We start from the raw sequence: 12,289 nt of genomic DNA, 5'->3' as shown, positions 1-12,289 counted from the left end.
TATGTACATCTATATTAGTTGCAAATTTTTCAAAATTTGCAAATTCACTACTTAGTTAGATAATCAGTAAATATTTACTTTTATCCAATAAGATAAATAGATAAACATCCAAGTATTTTGTGTAAATAATAAAGTAGTAAGGCTTTTTTGTCTGTAGCTTATGATTTTGATAACTACTGAATCGATTGGGTTTTTCATTGCTGAAAGGCTTCCATAGGTCCCGGGATGGTTTTAGGCTATTTCATTTTTTAGATTTAAATCTTAGTATGGTTTTAGGCTATTTTCTTCCCTTCCATGCCCCTTCAAATAGCTCCTAAATGTGCTGATCCTACTATATAAAGTAGTAAGGTTTTTTATGTCTGTAGCTTAAGAAATGGGGATATCGTTATTTTAGCCAGCTGCGAGCATCACTTTATCAAGTACATGAATATCAGGTGCAACATCCAAGTAATAATATATCGATTATTCCTTGTTTGGGCTTTTTTTGGATTTTTTCATTTTTGTTGTATAAAATAGCTGAGTACTAAAAAACTACAACAATATCTTTTATACAGGGAGGAAGGGGACATTGGGCTGTTTATTACACTAGTCCCCAAAGTCTTATAAAAAAATTTCCTAATTCGTTGGCTTAACAACTTTGGGGACTTTATTGAATTTTGATTGGTTGGTTCATTAAGTTGTGTGTCCAAACGTTTCAACCACTATGATGTGTATCATAATTGGGAATGTATGTACATCAATTTATCGACCATTGTCTTATCCCTTTAGATCCCTAACTGTTATACATATTGATCATTGTGCATTTTGGGAAAATAGTGAGTGGGGGTTGTTCTGCAGGGAAAAGACACTGGTCGGTAAATTTATTTACATCCCCAATGTTGAAAAACCAAATTACCCCTTCTGTAGACTACAATTAGTGATTTACCAAATTACCCAAAATTTACCCCCGGGGTAAAATTTTTTTGGGGGGTAATTTAAATTTTATTAAATATATAGTATTAATATGCGCGCGAAGCGCGCAAATTTTTTTTTTATTAGAGATTTCTTATTTTGGGGGGGGGGGTATTTACCCCCTCCAAAATGGTTGGGGGTGCCTACGGCACCCCCAGGGTAGGGGTAAATTATAAATGGGGGGGGGGGGGTAAAATAGAAAAAAAATTTGGGGGGGTAATCGCCCCATTACCCCCCCCCCCTGGACGTCTATGGGGGGGGGGTCTGTATTTTTTGTATGGAGGGTGGTGTTACAATCCACCAAAATAGTTATAAACATGTAGACACACAGACAGACAAACATCCTGTTACTTTTATATAAAGCAAAAGGTTATACAAAAAACTATTATTTATTTTTAATTTACATTTTAAATATGACAATAATTATGTTTCATTACTAAAAAGTATATTCTTCATTTAAGCCCTGTACAAACTTGTACAAAAATTTTAAAATTCCGATGATTTTTCAATATTAGATTTTTAGAAGCTAAGGCGTTTTTCCAGCTAAAATCAGCAAGATGAGATTTTGTAACATCTTCCCCCCCCCCCCCCCCCCCATTTTAGAGGCAAACATCCTACAACTTTAAAGTTTTTTAAATATATTTTTTTTCAGGAATTAATTTGAGTGAAGAGAATTCGAGTATTTTTATCAACAACAATACATTTAGAAGCAACCAAGATATAAGATCGTAAGTACTTTCCCGCTGGATTAGAACCGGTTTTACAGCCATGCTGAAAAATCATTTAAGGAATCGTATTACGACAATATTAGAATAAAACTGATATTACATTAATCTTATAAATTCAGTTATAATAAAAAATTTACATTTTTTCATTTTAGAAGCGAAGCTAGTCTATAATTCAAAATGTCTGTCTGTCTGAAACGTATTTAGGGAAAATTTTCTCGGCTCCTATAAAAGATAGAAGGCTGAAACTTCTTGTTAAAATTCCTATCAATATGAAGCAAAATTAAGTATAAAACATTCATGGCGATTGGACAGATTTAAGGCAGGTATTTAGCTGTTTTTATATATATTTTTTTGTAGGCAATTTGATGACGAAAGTAATGGATTGCACCAACTAGCCCAGGCGGCCACTAATATAACCAACCAAGGTAAAGAAACTTTTCCAGTATGGCTTCAGAACCGATTTATATCCGCTGGATTACAACCGGTTCTCAGCCTAACTGAAAAATCATTTATCGTTTCATATTACATACAGTTTTCTACGATTAAAAAACGCCAATCTCGAAAAACGCATATCATGGAAAACGCCAGTCTCAAAAACGTATATTTCAGAAAACGCCTATATCAAAAAACGTATATCTCGGAAAACGCCAGTCTCAAAAACGTATATTTCAGAAAACCCCTATATCAAAAAACGCCAATCTCACAAAACGCCTATTTTAAAAAAACGCCTATCTCAAAAACCGCTTGTTATAGATGTGATGAGTCAAGTGAGCGCTGCTTGGAAGGAAACAGATAAACTTGGTTCCTCTGTCAATTATGACGCTGAAAGTATTGCAAGCACAGGTACACAATTACAGGGATCTAAAGGGATAAGACAATGGCTGATAAATCGATGTACATCCCCAATGATGATACTAAAAATTACCCAATCTGAAGATTTGGACAAAAAAAACTTTTTATAAATGCTTACAACGTTTATTTTAAATTCCTTTTTATTTAAAATTTTAATTACCTAAAAATACAGTATAAATAACAGATCTATAGTTTAGATGTATATACAGACACCTACCTCCCTTTATTTTTCAATGACCTTTTTCGTCTGCTTCTAAATTATTTTCTGTAACTTGGCTGTGTTAATATAAGCGACACCATTGGTTGATTTTCAATGACCCAATAGAAAATGTTGCAGCACAAGGTTGATGCAAAGGGGAGATACAGTTATTTAACTCTTTCTCCATATAGAGTTTTACTCAGCTAATGCATAAATAAAAAATTGAATATTTTAGGTTCCCATTCTGAAACGACATCCAATGCAAATTCCAACGGGGGAAGAAAGTCTCGAGATGAAAAAACTATTCAAGAACTTGGAATACCCTACACTATGGATAAGTAAGTTTTATACAAACCAGCAGATTAGGGTTGGGCCGGATATCCGGTTTTGCACGATATCCGGCCATTTTCAATATCCGGCAGGATACCGGATATTAAAACTATCAGGATACAGGATATCCGGCTGATTTATAATGCCGGATATCCGGTAATTTGACGGATATACAACGTGGGCCAGATATCCGGAATTAAAAATCAACTAGATAACCGGTATCCGGCCAAAAAAGTATCCAGCCCAACCCTATAGCAGATGCGCCCCTAGCATCAAGGGGTTCTGTATTAAAAGGGATATAGAAGGGGCCTAAAACCATCCCGATGCTTAAATCTAAACATGAAATAGCCTAAAACCACCCTGAGACCTAAGTGAAACTTTCCTAAAAAGGAGAACTTGATTAGTTTAGTAGTTGTTGATATCTTAAGCTTTACACAATTTGTATGTACCAAAGAATCTCGCAAACCGCTGAACCGATATGGTTTTCCTTTACAAGGTAACTTCTCATAGGTCCTGTGAAGGTTTATAACTCTTTTAGGGGAGGGTATCACCACCCTCCCAAAAGAAATCGCCCTTAGAATAAAATCCCCCCCCCAAAAAAAAAAAAAATTGGGATATCGAACTCAACTCCCCCCTCCTCAAGTGCTCCTAAAGGCCTCTAGGAGCATAACCGCTAGTAGACTACAAAATAGAACTTATAGAGTAGATTTGCCTCTAAAAATTTGCAATTCATAAAACTAATAAAATATTGATGTAAAATTGTTTTATAACCTCACCATATAATATGTAAAAATTTAGTTTGGAATTTTAGTTTATTTTCCAAGTTTTTTTACAGCCAATTAAATTGTATATAAGAAACCCAACTGGCTAAAATTGATCATATTTTTTCATACTCATGTTATCATAAAGATCTAAAGGGATACGACAATGGCCGATAATGTATATCCCCAATGATGATACACAAAATTAACTCATTATTAGATTACAATTAGTGGTTGAAACTGTTGGACATCTTAATGAACCAACCAATCAAAGCTCAATAAAAGTTCCCACAGTTGTAAAGTCAACTAATAAGAAAAAAAAGATTAAAAGACTTTGGGGACTAGAGTAATAAACAGTCCATTGTCCCCTTCCTTCCTGATGTATACTAACACAGCATACATTTTACTATTGGTCAATCAAAATTTAAACTGGCCAATCTTTGGTCATTTGTATTATATGACGCCATTTTTTATTAGGCACTACAAGCTACTTCCACAAAGTTCCAAAACTTAATGTTTTAATAACTTAGAATCGGAAGTATCCCGATTGACGTCATATTTCCTTCGAATATGACGCCACTCGGAAAAGTTTGGCCAAATGTTGAAACTTGTTTCTCCTTTTTTATGAGACATTTTTACCAGCTTAATTAATTTCTATTTTATTTTAGGATAATAAATTGTTCCATGGACGACTTCAATGCCATAATAACCAGCGGAGGTCGAATTATTCCGATTGACGTCATATTTCCTTCTAATATGACGTCACTCGGAAAAGTTTGGCCAAACGTTGAAACTTGTTTCCCCTTTTTTAGAAGACATTTTCAACAGCTTAATTAATTTATATTCTTTTTTAGGATAATAAATTGTTCCATGGACGACTTCAACGCGATCATAACCAGCGGAGGTCTGACGGAGGAGCAGATCAACACGTGCCGGGACATCCGCCGCAGGGGCAAGAACAAGGTGGCCGCGCAAAATTGCCGCAAACGCAAGGTATTCATTTTTTAAAAGAGATAAAAGATCGAAAGGGATCTAAAGGGATAAGACAATGGCCGATAAATAGATGTACATTCCTAATGATGATACACAAAATTACGCCTTCTGTGAATCTGTAGGTTATAAATAGTGGTTTAAACGTTTGGACACTTAACTTAATTAATAAATAGATCAAAACAGTAGAAGTTGTTAAGCAAACAAGCAAAAAAACGTTTTCATAAAACTTGGGGACTAGTGTAATAAACAGCCCAATGTCCACTCCCTCCCTGGATAAAAGCATCGAATTTATTTGCATATTGCTTATTTAAAATGCTAGCAGTTACGCCCCTAGAAGATCTAGGGGCAATTAAGGTGAAAAGTCCATGTCTCTCCCCATTTTAAGAAATTTTTTTTTTTTTTGGGGGGGGGGCATTTTTTTGGAGGGTGGAGATACCCTCCCATAAGATAGTTAATCACTTCTCTGGACCTTTCAGAAGATTAACTGTAAAGGAGAACCATATTGATTCAGTGGTCAGCGAGATCCTTCGATACAGACAAAAAAAAGCTTACTACTTTATATAATAGGATTAGAAAATGACTTACACATTCTCGTACTTTGATAGTAAAAATTTTGAGATTTTCTATATTTTATTACATTTAGGTTGACCAGATCTCGCTGCTGGCTGACGAGGTTGAGGCCGTCAAGAAGAAAAAGCAACGGATCATGTCGGAGCGGGAACAGCTGACGCAGGCGCTGACCGCCTGGAGCGCCAAGCTGGCCAGGCTGGAGCGCTTCCTCCTGGACAAACTGAACCGGGACGCCAGAGCATGGAAGTTGACCGTGCTGGACGGCAGCAACCAGATTGCCCTTGTGCCGCGATGATCCGGTGTCAAATTTCCCGCCAAATAATCCGCCATTTTGTTGTCAATGAGTTCAGGCCAATGCTGCAGTGACATGGTTGCCAAAAAAAATATCGCTCAAAATCCCCATTTTTGTTGTTGTTGGGGTGTCAAGGTGGCCAAATTTTACGCTCAAATTCCCTGTTGACAAGAAGTTTGATATTTGTTTCCAAAATTGACAATCTTTTAACAAATTAAAAGATTAGAGCTTGTAAATAAGCTTTCTTTTTAAGAAAAAAACTTTAGTGATTTAGATGTTCTGTGTAGTACAAGTAACAAAAAAGTGATATTGACAAAAAATCATAAAAATTTTCGAGATAGCCCAGTATATGAAACATAAAAATATTTTTTTTATAAAATGCCTCTTTATACTTAAGAAGCTTAGAAAAAGAGCTAGAATAATAATAAAAAATGCTGTAAAATTAGCTCAATAATGTCTCAATTAAGACTGATAATAAATATGAGATAAAACCAGTTCAATTTTTCATGAAAAACTAGCTTAATGGACAAAAAAGGGAAAATTCAACCAGATTTTTATCTTGTTTTTAAGTAAATTTTAAGATTAATAAATTTATTCTATATTTGATATTTTTCACAAGAACCTAAACCAGCAAATTTAATTTTATACAATTTTGTACATAGTTTTAACAAGATTTTATATTATAATTTCTAATTTTAAGAATTTATAAAAAAAAATTTGTAAAATTGTCATGTTAAATGTCTTCCTTGTTAACATTTACCTATTTATTTTTTTAGAATTTATTAACATTAGTTTTTTAAAATTTTAAAAAGTCTTTTAAAATAATTGTTATAAAAGAATCTCAGTATTTTTAGTTTAATACTTAAGCCTATTGTATTATTGCATCAAAAAGTTGATTTTAAAAAATATATATAAATAAAATGTTTAAATTTTTGCAATAAAAAAAACTCATAAAAATATTCTAAATTTATGTATGCTTATGTAAAAAGATTTAATTGTTAAAGAATTTTAAGAAAAATTAAGATTATTTTTGTAAAATTTCTTTTGATAAACTTTACAGAAAAAAAATATGAAAAATACCTGAAAAAATTACTGTGTTGTAATTTGCTTATATAAAATACTATTTTGTATTATTTGTTATATATTTCTATATTATTATATAAATGTTGTGCCATTAAAGAGCATAAATATGTTTAAAAGAAATTAAAAAGTGTTTATTTTTAAATCGAAGTTTTTCTATAATTAGGACCGGTCCGTCCGTCCGTAACAATTAGCTATTTTCGTTATAATTTTTCTGACAATTTCATACTATGCATGATGATTCCTATAACAGTTAGGTATGATTTAGGAAGCGTAGCAACTCTCTAATCGTTAACAGAAAGTCTGCAAGTCTATTTAAAAAATGCTGAATTTGAACTTTTTGTATGATATAATAATCTGTATACTTATTCTTGTAAAAGATACGCTAGCCTAACATTAATATGACAGGTTTAAGTATCCCCAATTTTAAGAGGCTAGTCTTATATTGATATGAGAGGTTTATGTAAGGCTAAAGTATACCTTATCAAAATCTTTACTTTAGCTTGACATTAATAAATTTAAGGGTAGCCTATACTACCTTTATTAAAGTTAAGCTAAGGAAACCTTATTAGTAGCGGAGCTACTCTATAATTTACTTTGTCCGTCTGTCAGTCCGTCCGTAACGCTATGGGGGAAACGTGATTTTCTCGGCTCCTATTCAAGATATACAGCTGAAATTTTTAGTGAAGATTCCTATGACATATGCCCATCTAATCTATACATTGTTTTGTCCGTCTGTCTGTTAATTGGGGTGCTAGATCGATTCCTAGATTTTTAAGTTTTTGTAATTTTCTCGATTGAGGGATTGAATAAATTAAGATTTTACATATTCCGATTAAGTTTTATTTAGATGCCTTTATTGGTTGGAGTGCTAGATCGATTCCTAGATTTTTAAGTTTTCATGATTTTTTCAATCCCTATACAAGATAGACAGTTGAGATTTTCAGGGATTGAACAAGTTTACACTCTACATATTTCCATTAATTTTTATTAAGATACCTTTATTGGTTAGAGTGCTAGATCGATTCCGAGTTTTTCAAGTTTTTGTGATTTTCTCAGCTCCTGTTCAAGATAAACGGTTGGATTTTTTAATGATTAATTAAGTCAACATTCTTCATATTTTTAAAGACCTACTATTTTTTGGGGTGCTAGATCAATTTAGATTTTAGCGTTTTTCTTATTAGCTTAATGCCTCAAAAGACCATTATTCAATATACATTTTTAAAAGGTTTCGTGATTTTTATTATGGAAGTTTTTTATTACATACTCTATAGATCATTTCCAGTTGTCTATTTATAATTTTTGAGCTTCGCTACTTATGGATGTTGTCATCCTTGTTTTTTTTTTATTTTTAGGGGTTCATAAAAAATCCCTATAGTAACTAAGGGGTAACCTACAGCTGTTTCTGGGAAGGGATTAATAAGATAGTTTAAAACAACTAAGATAAACATAAAAATTTAAAAGTACAACCTATAGGTCGACTTATGCAAAAAAAGGTTGACCTGAAATTTCTCTAGGTCGTCATTTTTGCTTCTATGAACTGGGCTAAAGCCCTTTTGAAATTAAGGAGTTTCTATTCCTTTAAAAAAAAGTGAGAATTTTTTAATTAATTTTATTTCTAAAAGTTTTACATCATAATAAACATTTTTTAGCATAACAAATATTTTCATTAAAAATTTTCCCAACAGTCTGCAATTTTTCTGAAAAAAAAATAATTAATAAAAATAAATTTTTGAAGATAAAATTTATTTAAGTAAGATCTTTTTTGCGGCTGTGGATTTTTAACTTATGACAAAGGAATCCGGAAAAATTGTCGGACGTATCTAACCTAATTATAGAAAAGCTTCACTTTGAGCTAATTATAACACTGGTCCTCAAAGTTTTATAATAGCGTTTTCCATTTCGTTGGCTTAACAACTTTGGTGACTTTTATTGAATTTTTATTGATTAGTTCATTAAGTTGAGTGTCCAAATGCTTCAACAACTACTTGTATTCTAAAGAAGGAATAATTTTGTATAACATCATTTGGGATGCACATCAATTTATCGGCCATTGTCTTATCCCTAAAGATCCCTGGTTTCTACCTCATAGTCTCCTGGACAACTAGTGGATCATTGTTCTTGATGAAAATCTCAAAGAAAACAAAATCAGAATGGTGCCTAAAAATAGAATTATTTCAGAAAGATAGAGAGCTGTTTATTACACTAGACCCCAAAGTTTTATAATAACGTTTTCTTATTCGTTGACTTTACAACTTTGGGGACTAAATTAGGATATGTTGGTTTATTTAGTTGAGTGTTCATCCGTTTTAACAACTAATTTTAATCAACATAAAGAGAAATTTTGTGTATCATCACTGGGGATATACATCAATTTATCGGCTTTTGTCTTATCCCTTTACATCCATGGAATTAATTACAGTTAAAACGCCTGTAAACGGGTTTTCATACTGTTGTGTGTGTGTGTGTTTGTGTGTGGGTATGTATGTGTTTGTGTCTATATATGTGTGTGTGTATGTGTGTGTGAATGTATGTTTGTGTGTGTATGTGTATGTGTGTGTGTGTGTATATTTGTGTGTAGGTATATGTGTAGATGTGTGTGCATAAGAAAGTGTATGTGTATGTGAATCTGTGTTTGTGTGTGTGTAGGTATGTATGTGTGTTTGTATGTGTATGTGTGTGACGTGTCATGCATTACCTGGTAATAATTTCTAATGCCTTGCATGAAATTTCATCCTTGTTATAAAGCAGCTTAAAGTGCCTAATAAAAAATGACGTCATACAATACAAATGACCAATATAATAGGTCAGTATACATTGTAATTGTCCAATGGCGAAATATATACTGGCCTATCGTGGGTCATTTGTATTGTATGACGTTATTTTTATTGTAATTGTCCAATGGTAAAATGGGTCCTACGACAAACGAGGAGTCCCAAACGTCGGAGTGGACAAACGCAGGAGTGGATACTTAACCTAACCTAACCTATTTTAAACCATTGTTTAGGTTTTTAAAAATGCCTAACCCCTGCAAGGGGCTTATTTGCATATTCATATCTTAACCTAACCTAACCTGTATAGAAATACCTAATTAAATAAATATTTTAACACTCCTGCGTTTGTCCTGGAAACGTAAAATGTATAATGGCCAATCATTGGTCATTTGTATGGTATGACGTTATTCTTCATTAGGCACTATAAGCTGCTTCCCTTTTCATGTACTCCAGTACAAATGCCAACCTCCAACTTTAGAACGAAGGCCCTTCCAAGATCATAATTTTACTTATAGTGAAAAATAATTTGATTTTTTGTGATTTCTCTTGGGAGGGTGGGTGGTGGTACCCTCTCCAAAATAGTAATAAACCTTCCCGGGACCTATGAGAAGCTAAACTGTTAAGGAGAACCCGATCGGTTTAGTGGTTAGCGAGATCCTTCAGTACAAACAAATAGACAGACAAACACACATCCTGTTACTTTATTATAAGGACTAGCGGCTGCTCCTTTAGCATCTAGGGGTTCTGTATTCGAGAATCGAGGAGGTAGATAAGGACAAAAAAATAGCCAAAAACTAACCCAAAGTTTTTATCTAAAATAAAATAGCCTAAACCTTGATGATTCCTATAACAGTAAGGTACGGTTAAGAAAGAATAGGATCATTATAGATCCTCGCTTTTATGGTTGTTCTCGTCCTTGTTAAAGTTGTTATGGTAGTGATATGTCATAACTCCCAAGATCTTTACAAACAAGGATGACAACATCCATAAAAGTACCTAACTACTTTAGGAATTAATATGCAAAGTTTTAGGATAATTCAAACCCGAAAAGAGCTAACCGTTACTGACGGACGGACGGAACGAACCTAATTATAGAAAAGCTCCGCTTTTAAAAAGGAAAGGTTCCATTTGGCTTGGCTCTCCCCAATCCATTAAAAATCCTTTACAATATCCTATTATATAAAGCAGTAAACATTTTTTTTATCCGCAGCAAAGGATCTTGCTAACCCATTTACCGATTTGGTTTTCCTTTACAATGAAGCTTCTTATAGGCCTAGGGAAGGTTTTTAACTTTTTTCGGTGAGGGTATATCCAACATCCCAATATGAATTGGCCCCTCAAAAATAAAAATTTTGTTTTAAATCTTGGCCCCGAGGTGCCGGAGGCACCGGGTAAAAAAACTGGTTTTAATCTTATAATTGTACATTTCTATATTCGTAGAAAGCTGGATATAATACGATGCTAGACATAGTTTTTTCGTATGGATGAGAACCGGTTCCTATCCACCGGATGCGAATGAATACGAGAAATATAATTATGATTTTATTAGATAAAATTATTTGATTCCTGAACTTTGGTGAAATAAACACAAAACACCTAAAAAAAATTAAAATAAGTTTTTGAAAATTTATCCTTTGGAAGATGACATTTTAAACTGTATCTGTTACAGTGAAGTATTTTACCTCTGGGATAGAGGGGACATTACACTGGTCCCCAAAGTTTTGTAATAACTTTTCTTATTCGTTGGCTTAACAACTTTGGGGACTTTATTGAATTTTGGTTGGTTGGTTTATTAAGTTAAGTGTTTAAACGTTACAGCCATTAATTGTAATCTACAGCAGGAGTAATTTTGTCTATCATTATTGAGGCTGTGCTTGCATCAATTTATCGGCTACTGTCTGATCCATGTGTATTACCTGTGGTCTTATCCCTTTAGATCCCTGTTTTGCGCCTATTTATACGACCCTTCCAACCTGTTTCAAAAGAGCGAATATGTTACAGTAAGAGGCAAGGTATTGGTTTGAGTCAAATGGTTCTCTAACCCCGCATGGCTACCCTTTATCTAACTCAACCCAATCTATCCTAGGCTAAATTACAAAGCTGTATAATGGATTTATTATTACACCAGATTTCATGTACTCTAATAAAGTGAAACGTGTAGCTGGCTAAAATAAAAATATCCCCCATCCACCTCCTTTACCCCATCCCCTCTGTTCACTGCATGAACAAACTAACCAATGAATAATATCCATGTTAGCAAGCTAAATTAACACCAATTTCTCCTCTGTCTATTAGTTTAGTTTAGGTTAAGGATAAACCCAACCTAACATAATCACGCAACCTCTCCAATAGACTTAAGCTACCCTTTAAAGTAGGGTTGGACCGGATATTTAATTTGGCCTGATATCCGGCCATTTTCAATATCCAGCCGGATACTGGATATTGAAACTATCCAGATACCGGATATCTGGCTGATTTATAATGCCGGAAATCAGGTAATTTGCCGGATATCGAACATTGGCCAGATATCCGAACGGTTAACGGATATCCGACATTAGAAATCAGTCAGATATCCGGTATCCGGCCAAAAAAGTTTCCGGTCCAACCCTATTATAAAGAAGAATACCTGTACAGAAACTTGTAAAAGGTCAGGAGTGACAGAAAAACAAACCAGTACCAAATCAATATGAAAATCTGTTTCAATAAAAATATATAAAATGTATATAAGAATAGTTAATCATCGCATCTTATTATAAACA

General features: G+C 33.5%; 2 protein-coding genes and 1 long non-coding RNA gene across 3 annotated transcripts in view; 1 reads left to right on the top strand and 2 right to left on the bottom strand.

The window, feature by feature from the left end:
- Positions 1 to 12,289, top strand: part of LOC145330586 (uncharacterized) — a 377,605-nt gene that overhangs the window by 281,414 nt on the left and 83,902 nt on the right. The window lies entirely within an intron of this gene.
- Positions 8,358 to 9,955, bottom strand: LOC145329191 (uncharacterized). Its single transcript, XR_013882788.1, has 3 exons — positions 9,455 to 9,955; positions 8,842 to 8,916; positions 8,358 to 8,456 (listed from the first exon to the last, which is right to left on the bottom strand). It is a non-coding gene; the product is annotated as an uncharacterized LOC145329191 (long non-coding RNA).
- LOC145330588 (innexin inx2-like) overlaps positions 10,782 to 12,289 on the bottom strand; it is a 29,131-nt gene continuing 27,623 nt past the window's right edge. The window contains exons 15-16 of the mRNA XM_080175222.1: positions 12,157 to 12,224; positions 10,782 to 11,126 (exon numbers count right to left, since the gene is read on the bottom strand). Of these exons, the coding sequence (XP_080031348.1) occupies positions 10,943 to 11,126; positions 12,157 to 12,224 (252 nt within the window). The 3' untranslated portion in view covers positions 10,782 to 10,942. The remainder of the gene's footprint in view (positions 11,127 to 12,156; positions 12,225 to 12,289) is intronic.

Source organism: Acartia tonsa, chromosome 10, assembly GCF_053477335.1.
Source record: "Acartia tonsa isolate MP-2025a chromosome 10, ASM5347733v1, whole genome shotgun sequence".
Taxonomy (NCBI): Eukaryota; Metazoa; Arthropoda; class Copepoda; order Calanoida; family Acartiidae; genus Acartia; species Acartia tonsa.
Note: the sequence above shows the minus strand (reverse complement) of the source record. Positions and strands in the feature narration are given on the sequence as shown.